General features: G+C 39.6%; 1 protein-coding gene across 4 annotated transcripts in view; it reads right to left on the reverse strand.

Annotated features, from left to right (window-relative positions):
• Positions 1-21,373, reverse strand: part of LRP1B (LDL receptor related protein 1B) — a 626,536-nt gene that overhangs the window by 449,310 nt on the left and 155,853 nt on the right. For 3 of the 4 annotated variants that reach the window (XM_039700520.1, XM_039700493.1, XM_039700501.1), the window contains exon 2: positions 16,414-16,539. The exons of the other annotated variant lie outside the window; for it this stretch is intronic. In XM_039700520.1, the coding sequence (XP_039556454.1) occupies positions 16,414-16,539 (126 nt within the window). The remainder of the gene's footprint in view (positions 1-16,413; positions 16,540-21,373) is intronic. 4 annotated transcript variants of the gene reach the window in all.

Here is a 21,373-nt window from a genome sequence, read left to right on the forward strand (position 1 = left end):
ACGAGGCAGAGGCTGTTTACCTGGAGATTTTGGCCAGCGCTGCTGTCAGTGAGCCACCCTGAGCACACAGACATGCAGAAAAGACTGGTTTTAACTGATCTGAGTCCTCAGCTACAACAAGCAGCAGCACCAGGGTGAGCACTGCAGTGCCATCAGTGACTGGCTGTGCTGCAGGGGGCTGGAGGAGGCCCTGACACCCAGCAGGGAAACCATTCACACCAGTGCCAAGCTTTTTATTAAACATCTCCCAGCAATACACCTGGCACAGCTCTGAGAGATTTCTAGTTTTTATTTTATTCACTCCTTATTTCATCTGCAAAGATCCTGTGTGCCTTTAGAGGAATATTAATGAGCAGAAGACCCAACCCTGAACCCTGTGAAAGCTATTACTGTTTGCTCGGAGTAACTGGGCTGATGCCAGCTCAGTTGATTATATCTCCTTTGTTTGTTTCCCTGAAAACACGATGCTACAGTGAACCAGGGGATGTTAATGTATTTCCATGCCATGCTGCATTTGTTTTTATAGCTAGGACTCCTTACTTAATATAGCTGATACCTTCTTTGAGGCTGAGACATCTTAATGAGCTCAGCACAACCATGCACGGAGGCCACACCAAAGATCACTGCCTCGCGAGCACTTTGCTGGGGAGGGCATGGATCACTTTGCAAATGCTACTGCTGGCTGCAGACTAACTAATGCAGCTCTGACAAGCTAAAAACATCCTGCTATAACCAATCTGTCATTACAAATAAGTAACAATAAAGTGGGCACATAGGCAGTGTATGTGTGCCGAGGTCGTTGCACAGCGATGGGAATTACGTTTGGTACTTGGCGTGGAGGGTTTTGCATACACTCTTTATTCTGGTAATTTCAGTTGATAAAAGAGATATCACTGTCAACCTGATGCATTATAAGGCAAAATCCCTTCAGCACCCCAGGTTCATTAAATGGTAGCACTAATAAGGCTGTGCCTGAGAGGAGTCCTGCCCACCCGTGTGCCCTGGAGCAGCAGCACCCCGGGCACACCCTGTGATCTCAGCCTTTCAAAGATCACACAGTGCCGGGCTAGGGGCATGCCAGGTGAGCCCTGCTCTGCTGACCTGCAGGGCTACAGGTGCACCACGCACATATCTTTGATCAGGACAGCGAGATGCTCTCCCTGAGGGATGGGGCTCAGTCCCAGCCCAGCAGGGCAGCAGGAGATGTGCTGTGAGGTTTAACTGAACCCTGCGCTCTGCAGCTCCAGGAGCGGGGCTCCTTACACAGGTAGAATTGTCATAGGAACATGCAAACACACATTAATGACAAGGCTCTTCCACACTGTTCTAAGAGAAAGAAACCTTTAAATTCAAACATAACTAAAAGTACATCCAATGAAGCGCTGCTCTGCACAGCCACAAAAAGATAAACAGAGATCAAAACCAAAAGAGACATCCCAACAGACACCAATATTAAATCCACCTTAAATCCAACACCTCCTCCTGCCCTCAGTAACTTTTCACATTGATTTTCCAACTATTAGGAGTTTTGCAGTAAAACCAAAACCTTTCAGTGAGGGTCATACATGAAAGGAGTCAAAATCTTCTGATGTTTAAGACCAGCTTGGACAGGGCTTGGAGTAACCTGATCTAGTGGAAAGTAGTGTCCCTGCCCATATTCAAGACCAGCTTGGACAGGGCTTGGAATAACCTGATCTAGTGGAAAGTAGTGTCCCTGCCCATGGCAGGAGGCTGGAATTACATGACTTTTAAGGTCCCTTCCATCACAAACCATTCTATGCTCCTATGAAATGTGGATTTCTTTTTTAAAAAAATGGAAATTTGAGGTAATTATGGGTGCTTCATCACTGTCTTTTCCTCACAATACATTCCTCAGGTACAATTTTACATGTCTCTTAGCTTTCTTCTCCACAATGGAAAAGAAACATTTCCCTTGACTGTGCATGAAGTTTGTCAGCTCTTTACTGTCATATAAAAAATCAAGCTGAAAAAAGTAAAATCTCCCTAAAGAATCTCACAGTAATTTTTATACACTCAAAATTATAAGCCTGCTGGCAGCTAAAATGTAGCCACAAATGCAGCTGAGTCACAGAAAAAACCAGAATAAACACACCGTGATTTATAGCTTTATGATTTACCCCAGAAAAGCCACCGGGCTGTCTGGATGACTGCAATTTTCTCTTCCTTTCTCCACTTGGATTGCTCCCAATTAGAGCAAACTATTTTAAGGCCTTTGAAAACAAATCCTTTAAAAAACAAAAAAAATAACCCCCCCCAAAAAAAAAAAAAAAAGAAAAAAGAAAACCCACAAAAAACCCCAAACCCAAAAAAAACCTCAAAAAACACCTGTACGATATAGACAGGACAAGATAAAGCTGTTTGACTATAAGAAAAGGAGCTGAAAAGTGCTCAGTGATGGGGCAGTGACTCAGGAGTGCCAGGCTCTGTGAGCTGTCCCTGCCTGGCAGCAGCACTTCATAATCCAGGCTCAGGTGTGAAGGCTGCTCCACTCTCACTGACCTGTGTAGGCTGTGAGAAGCCTTGAAAACTGCTCAGATCCTGCAGCTCCTCCATCTCCAGCCCACCACGGGCTCCTGCTGAGCCATTTGTCCTGCTCAGCCCCAGGAGGGTTTTCCAAGGGGCAGCAGCAGCAGATCCCTGCAGCAGCAGCAGCTGTGCTCCCCGCTCCTGCCTGTGGCTGCATTATGGATGCTGGAGGTGTAACCACGGCCTGCTCTCATCTTTCTGGGTGCTGCTCCTGACAGCAGCATGCCAAGAAACAGAGCCCAGGCCTTAAAGGTCAAGGAATATAATATGCATCATTTCAACCTATCATCAGCTCAAAAAAAAGCACCAACCACCGAGCCTCTTATTCTTTAAGCTTGGATTAGTCAAAGTTGACCTTCTTCTGGCTTATTAAGAAACATTTATCTATTTCATGTTTCCAGTTCTTGTAGGAAAATACAAAATGTTTTAAAAAAAAAGAAGTTTAAATCCATATACATGCCTAACCAATTAGCACCACACTTCAGAGAAACATTAAATTCGCCAAATCCTTCTTCCAGCATCCCTTTCTGTGGCAGACTAAAGAACAGGGCTGTGAAATGGCTTATTTTAATATTCTTGCTCATCTGCACCATCACTGTGAGCTGTGCTGGTAAACAAGGAAAGGAACAGTCCCAAGGCAGCCCTGTGCCCAAGCCCAGCACAGGACAGCGCTCTCTCCTTCACCAGCAGAATGGAAATCAAAAATGGTCCCATCTTCCCCACAGCTCTGCACCCTACCTTGCATATACATGAATTCACTCTCCCTCTAGCTAACTCCCATTCTTCCTGCTCTGGTGACTTGAACCCAACAACCAAATCTGAAAACTGGAGGAGAAATTCCCTTTTATCTAAAAAAACCAAAAGGTATGAGTAGGGTTTCTCCAATTTGGGGATATTCAGCAGTGTGGAGAGGGTGCTATATAATACTTCCTGTCAACAACAGCAGATGCGTTTCTAGTAGAAACAATTGGCTGGATATTTATTTATTGACATTTAGGATGACTGAACATTATCTTTTGATATTAATAACAATTTATACAATTTGCTATCTGAGTGAAGATCAAGGACCTTCCCTGACCCTTTTTAGAGGTATCAGCAGTGTTTATTGATAGGTTGGAATCCTGAATATGATTATGGAATATGGATATGTGGAATATGAAACACCAGCTGAATTAATATGGCCCAACAACAGCTAAACAGTAGCAAAAGCTGCTGGTTCAGGTCAGCATAAAACACTTTCAGAAAGGAAATAAGCACACAACTAAATCTGTACCAAATTACCAGTTTATAACAACTTAAACCCTCAATGCATCAACTATCCCTGCAAAATATATTCCTAAACTCCTGCTCCAGGCTCTATAAAATGCTTCCAGTGAATGCAGAATTTTTCTCTGTCACACAGCCTTGGGCCAGTTCTGGACAGGTAATTCACAACAGCCTGTTCCTCTGGCCTGGGCACAGCAAGCACGGCTGAAAGGCCAGAGAAAATAACTTCAAGGACCAGCATTTAATGCACAGGGACAGAGGAGGAACTGTTCATCACTTAAATTGTTCCAAAACCCATCCTGCTCCTTAGGCTGGACACAGTGGCTTGCTCATACAGAGCAAATTTAAAGATCAGGGTTCTTGACATGGTAGATTAGGCTCTCCTTCCACGCAGTTTGCTTGCTGTGTAATTTGATCGTTAACAATCTTTGTGCCACTTCCAGATAAGAATGTATTTAATGTCTGTTAAAGGCAGCATTTTTTCTCCTGAAATAAAGAACCTTTTCAGGTGATTTTTTAAAGCACAAAAAACTTCTTGCTGCTAGTATCAGTAATGTATTAATTATTTAACTGAAATAAATGCATCTGTTAATGTGTTTAATTAAGCATACAAAGCTCTTTATTTGATGTTATTTGTATTGAAAATTTCCTGTTTTCCCTGAAGTATTTATTATCCGAGGCATGATTTTTCTAATCTTAGACATACTCTGGGACTGAAGTACTATTTTATATCAGCATTTCTCAGCTGCTTTTATCATGAATAAATATATTACAAACCATGTTAATGAGCTGTTTAGCATTCATATATTAGACTTTTCCTCATTTTATATGGAAATACCACTATAAAAATTCTAAGAATACTAGTTTTATGTGCACGATTATGATGAGATTCAAAGCAAATAAGGAGGAGAAAATCTGTGGTGGCAGTGAATATGAAATGGATTAGTGCATCGTCAATGTGCTTTACATTGGTATAAAATTATTAAGCATGTAATTAAGTAGGATCAATGGTATTGTTTGTTTTAGGGGTAATGTTTTAGCTATTTTAGATGTGTCATCTTTAAGAATTTAATTTCACACCTTAATGATCTTTTTTGTAATTTCCTCCTCCTGCCACGAAGTCACACAGTCAGGGTAGGCACGACATCCACTGCAGATCAAGGAGTGACTCGGGTGGAAGGCCAGGCCAAAGCCACCGTGAAGGAAGGTGAGAACAAGGCAAAAGAATAATTTTGTAAATACAAAGGTAGTTCATTTCAAGTGATCTTATTCATCAGGCACATTCAAATCCCAGGGATTGTTAGCAGGAAAGAGGTTTTATGGTTACTTGCAGAATCTGCAGCTTTGACCTGGCTGACCTCGGAGATATCTCCAGTGCAGCCAAAAAGAAATGAGACTTGGTGTTAGAGGAGCCTAATGAGTCAAACCACAGCCTTCAGCACACTTACATCTGCAAGCAGAAATTAAAAAAAAAATAAAATCCAAAAATCCAGCTTTGGGCAAAGAGGAACAAGAGAGAGAAGATTATTCTCTGTCTTGGACAGAGAACTTACTACTGGTCACTGAACAAAAACCCAATGTGAAAACAAGGCTGCTACTAAACTGAATTGTCTCATTTCAAACTTGGAATTCCAAATCAGTGGAACAAAGCCTTTGTTATTATGGAAAACACAGTGTCTGAACAAGTTCCCTTATGAATTTTACATGCTGGACAAAGCAGATGCTGATGCTGTGGCCGCAGCTCATGTCCTCCTGCATTTGACTTGCAAGGGACTGACAGCAGAGCCAGGGACTGAAAAGGGTTAGGAAGGTGGAGACAAATCCATTGAAAGGCAAAATAGCAATAGCTGCTATTTTTTTTCTATGAAAATACAGTCAGATTTCAGTAGAGAATAATGTGTTTTTTACTTTGTTATTGAACCAAACAGGTGTTATACTATATAACAGCTCTTTTCATAGCAGAGCAGGCATCCATTATTTATGCTATTCATTATTTGTACCTGGGTTTTACTACCTGAGCTCATTGGCTTCAGGTTACACAGCACACTTTTAAAGGAAGCTACGTCTTGCAAAAAGAAAACCACCTTAGACAACTTTAGTCTAAATAGTTTTTAAAAAATGCCTCAAAGATCAATAGCCTGGTGTAGAAGCAGAGCAAAAAAAATAGGAATGAGTTAGAAAATGCCATCTCAATATTCTCCACAGCCTGAGCACAAGGGCAGCAAGAGACACTTCTAGCAGCCCTGGCCTATTTATGAATGCTTAACAAGTGAAGGAAGAAGAAGAACTTCAGAGCTAATTTTATTATACTACGAAAAAATAGGTTTCTCCCCTCACTCCTAGATTTTGTTACAACAGTTAAATAATGAAAAGTAAGTTTGCCACATCTTTAGTGTGAAGTAACTCATGTTATTACAAATCTACCATTAACAGCTATACCTGTGCCTTTAATGAGGTTATAAATGACAGATGGTAAAAATTAATTTAGCATTCTCTGTGAGGAAGTATAAACACAAACTTGTGCCCAGTCCTATAAATGGCTGCTCTCATGAGTCAAACTAACTTGAAATCACCTCATAGTGGGCATATTCCAAGTTTTACAAACAGTTCAAGTCCCAGTTCTGAGGGCACAGCTCACAGTCCTCCAAAGTGGTTGCACATGCATGCCAATGCATCTTTGAATAATGTGGCATGAAGGTGTTTAGCAATACAGGCTTGAAAATGTTTCCTCTGACCCAGCTAAATTTCCCCCAGAACTACCTGGACATGAGTAAGAGCTGCTAAAACATGGACTCTCTGTGTTCAATCTGTAAGTTGACATAAGGAATAAAATACTTATTAAACCTAAATTTGTTTGAAATTAATTTTTATCTTTTCCTTTTCTGCTTTATTAAGTTCCACTCCTCTGTCATATTTATACACTCCTCTTTGTGAGCAGAGGTTTTGGTCTTGCACTCTTCCTTCATCTATGGCAAAGTGCCCTCTTTGCTGACTAAAATTACTGTGCATGTAATCACTAAAAACATATATAAACTCTTACTTTAAATCAGAGCCCTATTTTCAAAAAAAGCAATTTTACTTTTCTTCCAGAAATTCATCTGCTTGCTAATGAGAGTTGTGTTCATGGGTAATTTTGAAGGAGAAGAAGAATGATTATTACCCTGGCAATTTCAAGTGACAAATAAGAAATCCATCCAGCCTCTATTTAAGTCCATGACATTTCTCCCAGTGTAGGATCTACAGGCCAGATGCATCATTATAATTATAAACATTTCTAATGAGCCTCAGTGCAATTGGGTGAAGTAGCATCACCTCAGATAAAAAGCTTTCAACAAGCCATTTCATACCCAAGATTGCTGTAATTTCTAAATCCCTGTGTTATCAAAAATTACCTTTTGATGTCACCAGAGCCAAGAAGGGGTTTGATGATGCTATATTCTTATGTTTTCTCCTAAATATGTTTCTACATTTTGTCAATGTCTATTGATTAGACATTGCTGTGATACAGCAATTTCTCCACTTCCCTTATACCAGAGCTATTCCTGGCAGAGAAAGCCTAAATGACAGCCTAAAAATCAGCACCCTCACAATCAGCTCTGGGATTTGGCTGAATTACCCTGCAAAAGGTGCATTCCTCATTTGCCAAAATATTCTCTTTTCCTGATGCTGACTCTTGAACAACAGCAGCATCACAGGACAGCAAGGCACACAGGACTGTTAATGGGAAGGTAAAAACTGAGACAGAAAATGAAAGAGTAGGTTTGGGTATCAGCAAAGTTCATGAGACCTATGAGAGGGAAGAGAGAACCTGTGGATGATGATGATGAGAGAGGAAAAAATAAAGGAACATGGAAAATGAAAAATAGTTTTCATAGCAGTTTTAATAGTTTGTCAGCAGAACTAAGCAAAAAGCAAGAAAAGTGTGAAAGTAATGAATAAAGCAACAGCAAGGATTAGGGAGAAACAAAATACTGAGTGAAAATGCAGTGCTACAGTGAAAGGGCTCAACTGATGTACAGAAGGCCTTGAGAGATTGCAAGAACATAAATATGAAAGAGGAGAAAAGAAAATAAAAAAATAAAACTGTTGTTAAAGAGAACACAAATTAAATGGATTGTAAATAAATGTGCATAGAAATGGGGACCAAAATATCATAAAGGGTTTCTGAAAGAAGCCCAACAAACCCCCCACACTGTAACCTCATATCTCTGCTCCCTCACTTGCCCAATGACCAGTTCCTGGCCCTTTTGGGGGCATTTTCTGCCCCAGTGTATCTCAGAGGTGCAGTTCTTTGATCCACAGGGCTCCTGTTTAGCTCGGAGACAGACACATCCCTCCTGTGAAAGCAGAGAGCACAGCCCCTGTACCTGACAGAGTGCCCACACTCAAACCATGCCTCACACTGAAACAAGTGTCTTACTTGTGGCCAAATGCTGTCAAGAAGGTCAATTCTTAGAAAGAAAAACTAAAGCCATTAGGCTCAGCTTAACAGCCAGCACAATCTCAGGAAAGACAAACCGTGCCATGTCTTTCCATCTCTTCTCTCCCCATGGACAATTCATTTTTTAGGGGTTTTTTGGGGGATATAATTTATAGCTTAGGTATGAAAATAAAATTGTTTTGGGTTAAAAAACGTAAAAACAAAGTCTTCTTCAAAGTATGAATTAATTTTATAGGTTTTTCAAAAGATTGATCTTTTAATTTTCTCGTCTTATGTGTATATATCACATTGGGTCTGTTTCTGTGTAGGAATTGCAATTTTAGCAAGCAATTAATCCATAAATGAGCTGTTTCAGAGTTTTAGGTATTGGGTATCACCCTTCAAAGGCTCTGTGCTGGCCTTGGATTACATCTCCATGTTTCCACAGACCTCAAAAGAAGCTCATTTTGCTAGCAGTCATTTAATTGAATTCCCCATAAATCACTTAGGAAAAATCATGCTCAGGATAATCAGGCACAGGCAAGAAAAAGGAGGTAGTATTTCTAATAACTGTGTCACTGAGAGATACAATGACCTTTACATCCTTCAACACTGAACTTCTTGTTGCTTACTTTATTCCAAAGGAAAATGCACAGTCATGGAAATTACACTTATTTGATCCTGGACCTCTTGCCAGGGCTGCCGAGTTTCTGTGCAATAACAGGTCCATGATTCCCCACCATGTAGTTCTTATCTTTGACACAGAGCAGGGAAGTTGTGGTTCTGACATCATCAAGCCCCCAAATTCATAATTAAAGGTTTTGAATATTTTTCACTATGTGCAAAAGCAAAATGAAATCTAATTTTATTCATTACACTGCATTTTGGGTACTCAGATGGTGACAAACTCAAGCACTTTGTTGAATAGAAGTGAAAATCTTGTAAAAGGTTATTCTTTTACTATGCACTGAAAGCATTTAAAGAACAAAGGAACTCTTCTTTCTTAAACTTTTTGTGCACCACATAAATCTTCTGCTATATATTTGCAAGGAAAAAATCATCCCTAGCACACCAGAAATGAGCTCACCTTACCAAAACCATTTCACTACAATAAGAGTTAATGTAACAGTTTATATTTGCAAGGTATAAATAACTGTCTAAATATCTGCATATGTAACACACCAGCTTTGGAATGATAATAAAATTCAAAGTCTTCAACTATTTTTTAAGGTGATTATATTTGGCTGGAACAGGTTTGGGTGTTTGGACGACGTAAAGGACAATGTTAAAGAACTTTCAGAGTGGAAACCAAACTGAAATGAATACACAGAATAGAAAATAAAGTAGGAAGAAATAAAACCAACAAAGCACAAAATGTAACAGAGCATTTTTAGTCTTTAAAATGCTTTAAAGAAAATTAGCAGAAGCAAGTAATTTTATTCCCTGCCAAATTCCAATGTATACCCGAGTGTAGCAGGACTTATTATTATTTAAGAAAAAAATGCTTTTTGTTCAGAAAGCTGAAATTGTAGCCCCTTGCTTAATGAAGCTGCTGGGGGCTAGGCTGCTGTTGAGCCCTTTAGAGCTCAGGCAGCAGAGCCTGACTCACCAGGAATGAGAATCTCTACATTTCTGACTCAAGTTGTACAGACTCACACACCTTGTTCTTCCAAGATCCTTATGTTCAATCTGGTGTAAATTTTAGTTCCCATGGTGTTACCTGACACTGTCTAATCCCACCAAGTATTTAAAGCCACTCCTCCTGAAAAAAAGTGAATAAACTAATTTATGTAGAGAAGGCAAATGTTGTATCCCAAGATGGGACAATGCGCTCATGCTTCAGAAGTAGCATTAAACCCTATTGGGAAATTATAAAATGGAATTGCCTCTAAATGTTCTCTGGAGCCTCAACAGCTCTGTCTATATGCTGGCTGTGGCAGGAAGTAAATGTAAAAGCATCAAAGTTATCCCCTGGCCCCAGGCAAGTGCTCCCCAGCAGCCAAAGATGGGGAGCCCAGAGGGAAAAGGAGCAGCATCAGTGGAGAGAAAGGCAGGAACATCCTCCAGGAATGATCCCCCTTTGGATGACAACTGGGCATCATCAAGAGCAGCCCAAGCACCCCAGTGGAACAGGCTGAGCACCTCCACACTGATGGCAGTGCAGGATTTGTCTCACTGGGGTGCTTTGGGTAACCTTCCCAAAGGGCTTAGAGGGCACCATGGACATCCATTCTTTCCAGGCTGTTTGCTCTAATACCCTCAGAGCATCAGCAATCCCATCACACCAGCAAAACCACATTTCCTGGAAGGGCTGCGCTCTCTGGTTTTCCAAATGATGCAGTAAGGAGAAAAAAGAGAGGTCAAAAGCTGCAGCCCAGGTCACAGTCACTGAGATATTTTCGAGCAGCAATCTATATGGATAGGATGAAGCCAGCAGCCCTGACAGGCTATGTGCCAGTAAATAAGATGGCAAAGGCTCCAGACAGAATAAAAGTGCCTTTATAAGTCTTTTTTTTACCAGTATTCACCAACCACAGAAGCATTGCCAGGGTAAACTGCAAGAAGAGCCTAAGTGGGAAATGTGTTTTGTTTCAGGTCTGTAAAAATTGTATCAGGAAAGTTAATATTTCTTCAAAACATTCATCTTGTTCTGTCAGAAACACTTCTCACCAGCTAACATAAAAGCTGGCAATATTGTATTGCTGCATTAAGCATTTAACTTAATTTTACGTAAACTAGCAGCAGTTGGATAAAATCTGTTGACATTTGTCATTTTGCTGTGGTTCATTTCCTACAACAGCTTCAGGAGTTTTACACTACTGATAGGAACAATCCTGATGCAGAGGAAAAAAGGGAATACCCATTCATCATCTCAAATTGGATTAAATTAATATCTGGCCAGTAACAAGTTCAAATATCTTGCTGAAAAATAGGTGTAAAAAGGTATTTTATATAGCAGATTCCTTGTTCAACAGTAACTACACACACCAAAATTATAAAGAGTGAAAACACAAGATCACATTTCCCCCTCAGGTCCAGCATTTCCTTCATTTACCTTTAGCAGCCTCATGGCAGTGCCCCTTCAATGTATGCACATTATTTATTGAGCTGGGATTTTCCAAAGATACTAAAGAGTGGTTTGGGATCCCAGCTTCTATTGAATTTCAATGAATCTACTCATAAAAGAATTAGGAGCTTTAGGAAATTTTATCTTTATTGTTTCATACCACAAGAGCAACATTGCATCCAATTATCTTATCCTTTGCTGGTAAAAGAACTACAACAGAGGTACCCAATTAACAATTTTTAAGCTTCTGAAACTAGTCTCCCATAATTAGCATCCAGAGAATGAAAGACACACTTTTAGCAACCAAAGTGAGACTCAAGCTTTTTAACAAGGCACTTCTTGTTGCTGCATTTCTTTTGCTCCTCCAACTTCAGTTTAATCATGATTATAGACACTGACATTCCCTAAAATCCCAGAGGAACATAATTATCAGAAATACTTTCAACATGTTACAATAAGGGTACATCTACTCAAACTACCAGAGACAGGGACCATTCAAATTTGATGATTTATTAATGGCAACCAGAATTGCTTCAATGCAGGGCCACAAATAAATTGTGTGGGTGGAAGGTATGCAAACAGTACTTGGATAACTTGGATAATTTAGGAAAGCTCAAATACCAGAGCAACAGTGTCAGGATCACAAACAAAGGGCAGCTGAGGACAATAGGAGACAAGAGTTGCAGTCTGGCTATGAGGAGTGAAATGTTTTCAGGATTTTGGTGCTGCTAAAACAAATGAGCATCAAGAACTTTTGGACTTGGCAGATCCTTTTAGAGTGCTGCTCTGTTAATGGGAGATCTGATATTGTAGGATTTTATTCCCTCTGGGTGGGAATAAAATGGCATTCAAGCAGTATTTGGGGTCATAGATGGCTCTAATGGGAAGCTGTGCTGCTGCAGAGCTCAGCTGCCTGTTCTGCCACAGATGGAAATGAAAGGAGCTCAGGGGAACCTCATTCCAGACCTCAAGTGTCTCCTCACAGGGCAGCTGTCAGGTACTGTTACAGCATCTTTCTCTTCTATGGCTGAGAGACAACAAACAGCCTTTGCTGGAGCTGCTGCACCCAGCACTACAATACCCAAACATAATCAGTGTGCACAGTTTCAAAAAGAAGCTGCAGGAAATAAGCAACTTCTCTCCCTGCTCCTTTGTTTCACCTCGCCCTGGCAGAATGCATTCTGACAGAGAGGCATTGGCGAGCTGAGATTTGAAAACAACATGCAAGCCAGATGAGTTCTGAAGCTGCAAACACACAGAAAAAGCCTTAAGTACTAAATGGAAGGAGTAATTTGCCAATGCACCTTTCAGATCTCAGCACTGTTAGGAGAAGGCTGAGGAGAAAAGCAGGTAATAGCACATCACATCAAATACTTGTCTGGTTTCAGAAACCACAGTATTCCTCGGGCATGGCTTCCTTAGGATGAATATGTTATTGAGAGGTACAATTGTGGAATACAAAACACACAGGTAAAAAACATGTTTTAAACTGCATCTTTAAGATACAAAAAATTAGTGAAGTTCTCTACTTACAGTTGCTGAGATACGCAAATACTTACAGCTGAAGACCAACACTAGTGGCAAGAATGGTAAAATAAACTAAAAAGTCCAATGAAAACACCAAAAATAAAAGAAACAACCACGCAAAAAAAACCCAAAAAAACACTAAAACCATCCCCAAGGAAATGAGTATTGCATTGATGTTTTTAAGTGGTAACTGCACAGAGTAGTGGAGTCAGTTGATGATACAAATATACAAATTGTTGTCAATATTATGTTTTTTAACTCAATGCTTTTCAACAATGGATTTGAGTTTTGTAATTGTCCCACCAAAATCATGTGTCAGGTGAGTCTGCAGCCAGACATTTTATTTTTCCCTGTAACAGAGCCCTGCCTCTGAACATTTGCATCAACCTCCAGACTCACTCACAGCTATCTGTAAAAGCCAAACTGTCTGGCCAGATTCTGGGCTCTCTGATAAAGTTCTATTGATTTTGAGTGAGCTTGCTGATTTAGCCTACTGAAGAACCCAGCATCATCTGATTAGGTTGAGTAAATTGATTTTTGAATCCTGACTATTTGCAAAAAACCCATGAACAACTGAGAGACCACCCAAGAAGGTGTAAAAATTACTTGGTCAAGAATTTTATTAATAATTTTTTAATCAATTTTCTCATGAACAACTCTGGAACAGAAAAGCAACAGAATTTGTTCACTAAATTATTCATTATAAGTTACTGAGGTACCTTGGTACTGTAAAAAACAGCATCTTCAGAGAGCAGAAAGAACTACAGCTGCTAAGAAATGGGAGAGAACATGAGTGTAGGTGCTGTAGGAGTTCACTTATGATTTTACCAAGCTGTTTGTGAGACCATTTAGAGGAAGGTGGGAAGTAGAAGGGGAACAGACTGGTGCTGGAAGCTTTCTGCTGACTGAAAAGAGCACACAGGCAGAGCCAGGACACCCAGCACGCCCCTGACAGCTCCAGGAAGTTGTGCCTGCACAGAGCCCTGCCAAAGTCTTTTCCAACAGACACTGAATTCAACAATAAATAAGGATGCCACCATTTCCCCCTTTTCTGTCCCGTCCCAGATCTCCTTACAAACAATAATAACTTACTAGATTGTAGGATTTCAGGTAGGTTCCTAAGGGAATTAGTTGATACAGGCATATAGTGTGTGTTTGTACAACCAAATAACTTTCAGGTTCCATTGTAAAACTTGGTTGAAATGCTATCAGGAGACTGCCCACAAAGATATTTAGTTCCTGGATATTTTCTGTAAATAGATGCTTGAGTGATGAGACTAATAAGACTTCTCATATTCTCACCATGGGAAAAGCTGCAGCTTGAGACTTTCTCTCCTTTTCTGTACTTTAAATCCCCACAGGACAGAAGTTAAGAACTTCCACTTGCAGAAAAAGCTTTGATCAATGCTTGCACGTTATTAGAACCCAGAAAACCCTATTACTAGGCACAAATCCACAGAAAATCAATCAAAATCCATTTGTTTACAGCTATAGGAACAACTAGCAATATCTGTCAGGCAACACCAAATAATTCATCATATGCAAGTCAAAAAAGAGCTGACAAATTCATCTAAAACAAACAGACACATGACTCTGTGCACAAAAACTGAATGTGGTGTGTCCCTAGCATTAGCACCAAGGATCAAACATATCATAAGAATATTTTTGATGCAATTTATAAGTTTCTACAGATACCGTGGTGCAAAGTATCAGCACCAAAAAAAATTCAGAAGCATTGTATTAATTTTTAATGAGAAACAACTTACCTGATGAAGCCAGACTAGGCACACATATTTCAACAATTTGACAAAAAATTGAGCTGACTAAAAAATACAGGACCATCCAGTGCAAAACAAAATTGTGAGCAATTATGTAACAGAGTTTCACCCAATGCCCCAGCGCTGTCACTTGATTCTCACTCAGTGCTGGGCTGAGTTACACTGAGAGGGTGAGAGAGGGCAGCAGACCTAAGGCAATTATTGTCTCGTGCACTCTGCTGTGGCTCAGGCACCTCATTACCCAGCAGCTCCTCAGCAAAGGGCCATGGAAAGTGCAAAAGAATAAAGACTTGGACACCTTCCTTCTCTATAACCAGAAAGGCCACGGTGCTGACTCCTGCCTTTGGCTTAGGACAGCCCAAGGAAAACATCTGACACAAACTGTTCACATTTGCAAAGGGAAAGGTCTTTCCAGAGGATCATGCTGGTTGATCTTGGGAAAAGTGTGGACTCTCTTTCCCAGTACCTCCCCATTTCCTCCAGCCATCAGTAAACTCCAAATGCCAGGTTTTTAATATGCCACAACTTTAAATGGAATTGCTGAACAGACGTCTCACAAACCATGTGAGGTTCTCAAGAGGAAAACACCTGGGCATCCAGCAGGCTGTTTGGATTTGGAACTACATGGAGTTCAGGAGGCAAGTTAAAAACTCTGTGTGTGACCATTTGTGTGCTCCTATCTCGATATTCATTATTAGAAAAACTTTTACCTGCACATACTAACACCGTGCTTGAAAACACATCGGAGAAGGGAGCAGTCAGCCAGCAGTGCAGTAACAAAATCCCAGCTGTACCCAACACTTCCCACTGCAGGATGTTGTGGCTGAGAATCCCAAAGTGTGTGGAGGGTGGTTAATCAGAGCACCCTCGCCACAGCCCCCGAGGCAATTTTCTGATCAGTAGCAGAGAACAAGCTCTGGAGCAGGAAGGCTGCAATCAGCACTGCAGTGTTTGCCCAGACAGAAATGGCTCCCAGACATCTTAAGCTTCTGTCCCTCATTTTAAAGATTAGACTCCTAAATACTGTCTGATGTTTGATATTTTCTTTTCTTTGAGCAGCAAACCCCATTTCCAGCCTTCCTGATTGTCAGTATTGCTTTGATACAAAATACATGGTTCTTCTCTTACATTAAGTGATTATCCTGGGGATAAAATCAGGAAATTCCCTCATTTTCCTCAGAACACAGGAAACAAGGGAACATTAAGATTTAATAACACCTCATCAGTAGTCTACAAGGCTGATAAGAAAAAAGTCTGTAAGGTTGTTACTCTGGTGTTCAAAAGCTCTTAGCCACATTAAAAACCAAAAAAACCAAAAAGGTCTTCACTATAATTAAATATGTTTTATTAAAGCTTTCCATCATCTTCCTTTCTTTGTTTATTTCCCCCCTCACAGCTCTCACATAGTCTTTCATTCTTCCCTTTGATGTTTGTATGCTTTTCATATTTGTATTGAAAATATTTTGCACTCTTCCACCCCAGCTCCCCCTAAATGTACCTAGAGGAGCACATTTTCCTGTGCCTGTCCCCTCTCAGCCCACCCACAGCTCGGGGAGAGCAGAGGGCACACATGCTCCAGTGCCAGTGCTCATGACAGAGTGGCACAAGGACAAAACACCTTCCATCTCATCCATTGCTTCTGTCTCTCACACACACTAAGAATGTAACCTGCTCTCCTCAACAAGAAGATTCATACAGGAGTGATGAAACAAAATGGAATCTGCCCTTCCAGTTATATAGTCAATGTGACTGAAAATGTTTCAGTTTAAAGAGAGATAAAATAAAAGAGCAGCTCCTCCTTTACTTACAGGTGTCTAAGGACTCATCAGAATCATCAGGACAGTCGGGCTCCCCGTCACACAGCCAGTGCCAGGACACACAAGTGACACCATCGTGGCACAGGAACTCCCCTACGTCACACAAGGGATGCTCTTCTGGAAATGAGAATGGGTTAGAGTGAAATGGTTGAAGGTGAAGGGGAAAAAAAAATGGCACAATGAAAATCAAAAGTGAAGATGATATGATTCAAAAAGCAAAAATCAAAGCAAATGATAGGAACAACATGAAGCAATAATTTAGTGGTATCTGATACCCTCACTTAGGGAACTCTAACATCCAGCTGAGGGTGGAGTGGGAGCTGCCCATCATCCTTCCAACATGACAGGAACAACATCACCATGAACTACTTGAATGGAATAAAATTTTAAGAAAATCTGCTTTTTTTTCTAAATATTTCACCATGAAGTAAATTTGCTCACTAGATAGAAACCAACAAGCTTTAATAACCTGTTACCAGCAGGGAGGTTCCTGATTCACCTCTCCTGCCACAAAAAATAGTTTTAAATTGTTTCAAGTAATCAAATTTTCAAAGATGTAGTTCTGCAAATAGTCAAAGTTCTACTTAAATAAGCATATCTATTTTCAACTATTTCCTTAGACACCTTTTAATGACCAAATCCTTCCTCCATTTTGAATAAAAATATTTTACAGTTCACATGACAAATTTGCAAAGAAAGAATTTAAAGTCAACACTGGGGCACCTTGAAAACAATGTTTTTTAAAAGAGGGCATTCTGGAAGTTTGGCACACCCACACAATCTGCTGCATTCAACCACCAGAGGCTGATGTCCTTGAGATCTAGAGTTAATTAACTCAAGACTATTCCATCATTATTCAATGTAAAACTATTCTAATATTAATTAAAGCTCACAAAACCTCTGTGCAATATATTATATTCATTTTATCAATATATAAATTACAGTAGTGTCTTCCACAAGGTTACATTGCAGATTGCTGGGAAAAGGTTTCCTCATTATTCTCACAGTGGCACAAGAGAGAAATAACTTCACTGGAGTCAATACTGCCACAAAGACATAAAACCAAGAATAAAGGAGGAGACAAAACCCAATCCACTCATAGATCTCTCCATTGGCTTAGTTCCTCCAAAAGCCATGGGATGTATTATCACTAAAGGAAAAAAAACAAGAGTCCTTTACTAGACTAATAATTTAATAATTTCCTGTGTGCAGCTCTTACTTCCGAGGTCAGGTTCTCAACTACTGACATCACTCAATTTTACAACAAGCCAAATGTACAACTACTATGTAGATATATTTCCTATTTCTTAAAATAACTCTATCCCAACTTCTTTTCAGCCTGCAAGAACGAAAGGATTTTTGTTATATCTTAATTCCTTCCCCTCAACAGCAAAAATGAGCAACTGGATAATTAAGAGTGCAAGTTTACATGGACTGGTTTTGCTTAAAGCTTTCAGGGAGATGATTAAAGGCCCTGCTTTGATAGCACATCTTGAAAAACCATCCTGGAAGTCAGAAAGAGGGAGAGAGTTTGGCAAGTTTTAGCATTTCAAAGATGTAGAGTAGTGTGAGAAACACACAGAAGAACTCTATAATATTTGGTTTTCGAGTATTCTTGAAACCCATGATACATTTCTGCTTTTACTACAAGATGAACTGCAATTTTCTGTGTATTGCACATCTGCTTCTAACAGACCTGGAAATATTAAAACTAGCATTGCCAAACATGTCCACTTATTTATTCAGCTCAGGAATGATTATTCCTCAGAGCAAAAAAATATTGAAAATGCTTTCATTATTAAGAGTAACAATTTTACTCTATTTATTTAGAGAGGTTTCTGAACTGACAGCTAAGTGAAAAATATTACTGAATAAATATAGAAATGTAAAGTTGTGAAAACACTTCTACAGTCAAGGTCACACAAGTGTCTGGTTGTACATGAACGTCCCAAAATATCTCCATGTCCAGCACCTGTGGAACAGAAATCTTGTCTGAAACAAAACCTGGCAGGGTGATTATCCCTTCCTTAGTGCAACTGCTTCTTCCAAATCTGCAGATGGTCACACATGTCTACACAAAAAAAATCTTGCATTTGCTTCTCTTTTGGGCAAAGATTATGAAAATAGCCTAAGTTACTCCATGTACAGAAGTTCTAAAAAGCAATTTCACATTGAGCTCAGAGCTGAATATTTGTTCTTGAAAAAAGGCTTGTTTGCTACCTTTTTTGAAAAATGGAAAAAATTAAGCTATTTCCATACTATTAAATTCTTGCTTTCAATTTTATGCAACAATACAGAAATTACGGAGATCTAAGCTTTTTATATTCTCTACCTTGAGAAAAACTTAGCAGAGTGAAAAAAACACTAACTTATAAAACACTTTGAAAAATAGATTTTGTTTAGAATAAAGCAGTTTAATATTACCTCAGGGTTTTATTGGCTCTGAAAGTGCTTTCTCAAATGTTTTTATTTTGCATAACCACAGAATTATTTTTATTTTCAGCTGTTTTCTTTACAGAATGAATTTGACCAGTTAATTACGAACACACACTAATTAGTGGGCTTTAAAAAACAAAACAAAAATCACAACAACCCTCTTGCTGAAAAATAGTCATCTATGATGGCCCAGAAGTAAAACAGCTCTTTTCTGTGACATCTTTTTCTTTCTGCAATACGTGAGCTGTGCAGGAAAGCTCCCAGTGGATGGGAAAATTCACGTTTTTAACATCCCATTTCTCTGAGATACAGAGCAGATGGTGAGAAATCATCCCTCTATGGGTAAATGAAAGCCTTGCCTCCCCAAGGATACTACTCCTATGCTCCCATCCTATGCTGCAAACACCTGGCAGTGCCTCTTAGAAGGAAAGTTTAAAAAAAGGAATAGAAAACCTGGTGTCTTTGTTTAAAGTCAATGTTCTCACAGCCAAAAATGTGGTGGTTTGTTTTTGGTTTTTTTTTTAAGATGAACATTTTTTAAAGAAGATGAAGCTCAAAGTCTGCATTAGGAAAGCAACTAGAATTACATTGTATGAAATTACACTGAACTTGGAAAACCAAAATTCCATTATGATGATAAAATAAAAGAGAAAAAAGGGAAGCAAACCAATCAGCTGACCAGCACACAAGGCAGTGAGTGATGTCTGCCTGGACCAGGAATGCTCCTGGATTAAAAAGGCATTTGCCTCTGTAAACTTGCATTCAGCTCCTAAATAAGTAGGGATGATGATCGCTGACTCTGATCACTGTTTGGGGTCAAAGGGATTTGTATCCTTCTTATTTGAGGGAATGCAATGAAGACAAGAAGGTCAACAGGGCTCTTGAAAAGAACCAAATGGGAGATAACATTTATATCATGGAGTGCTCTCCAGCTCTGTCACGAGACTGGAAATATTCACTGTGAATCTAATGAAGAACTGCCTTGGTCAAGGAACCAGGTGCCCAGAGAAGCTGCTGAATTCCAGAATTGTGCTTCCCACTTCCAGCAGTCCCTTGCTTGGGCGCTCTGTGGATCTGCCAGGCTCCTGCTGTGGTCCTGGTGACCCCCAGCCGCTTGCATGGGAGTTGCTTGGTGCTCTGTCTTCCGAGCACTTCCAGCTCCATCTGCCAAGAGCACCTGGGAGAGCCCAAAAAAAACAAACCTCCCATATGGCAACGCTCTTCAAAGAGCAAAACTCAGCCTAATAAAGTCTTGATCCACTAGAGCAGGGAGCCTGCTCATTAGGCTTTCACTAAATACTCAGAAAAAACACATGTGCACGCTAACCCAAAAAGCACATTCCTAGAGAAGCTTTTGAAGGATATGATACAAGCACGATGGGAATGAATGCTGAAGGATTAGAGATCATCAGAACATCATATTTAAAAGCTTCTATAGCAATACCTTAAGATCAGTGTGAAGTAAGAATACCTCACTAATTGATTTACTTTAATTTCACACTTAAAAAAATATTTCCACTGTATTTCACGTGAAACAAAGCTGAAATTTTTAATTCCCTCTCAATTTTCAAGGAAGAGGACAAGAAAAGATGCACATGGACTGGGGGGATGTATGTGAACATACTTTCCTTTTCCACTTGAGAATGGTTAGATCAAGAAATGCACCATGAAATCCATGAATAAAAAGCATTAGACCTCAGCTGGTTTGTCCCTTAGCTACATACCCAGAAAAAACTCCTAGGAGAGAAAAGGAATTTCCTGCCAAAATAGCAATTTTTTGGTGTTTTTGGTTTTGTTTTTTTGGTTTGGTTTTTTTTTTTTTTTGGTTTTGGTTTTTTTTCAGAAGGAAAAGAGCAGGAATAGTGAGAAAGAGCAGAAAGGCCAAAAGGAGTGGTCAGAAAACTGCAATCCAGCTGTACATTTCCATTAGGATCTACTGGCATAATCTGTCTGTATGACCAGGAATGCTGGCGATGATAACCAACCCATCCTGCCATGTTTCAGGGATGTTATGCAACCAAAAAACTTCTACTTTTAAGTTCTTAATTAGTTTTGCTTTGATTTTAATTCAGTTCTTTTCATTGCAAGAATTTAAGAACTCAGAATTATTTTCCCCCCTCTCAAAAGCATGTTTTCCATTTGGGATTTTCTTTGATCTCTCACTGAAACATGGGAGGGTTTCCATATTAATTTCAGCAAAATTTACTCCAAAGCTGAAAAATGTATTCTGGTAGTAATTTATGACAGAATTCATCATACACTAAAACCTAAATTACTGTAACTGAAAGGGAGATGTGAAGAAAAAGCATGCACAGCATTTCCTACTTATGAATTTCAGACTTTATGTAATACTTTTGAAATCTTTCATACCTTTGGAGTTAAAACTACATTTTAAGAGCCCAGCACAGAGCAAAACATTTAGATTTTGGCCACACTAAACTACAGACAAAATCCTTGAGATTTTTCTTGCAAAACCATAAACAGAGTTTTACATTCAGGGTATAAAAACATTATT

Source organism: Passer montanus, unplaced genomic scaffold (genome assembly GCF_014805655.1).
Source record: "Passer montanus isolate IOZ18808 unplaced genomic scaffold, ASM1480565v1 scaffold1, whole genome shotgun sequence".
NCBI classification, from domain to species: domain Eukaryota; kingdom Metazoa; phylum Chordata; class Aves; order Passeriformes; family Passeridae; genus Passer; species Passer montanus.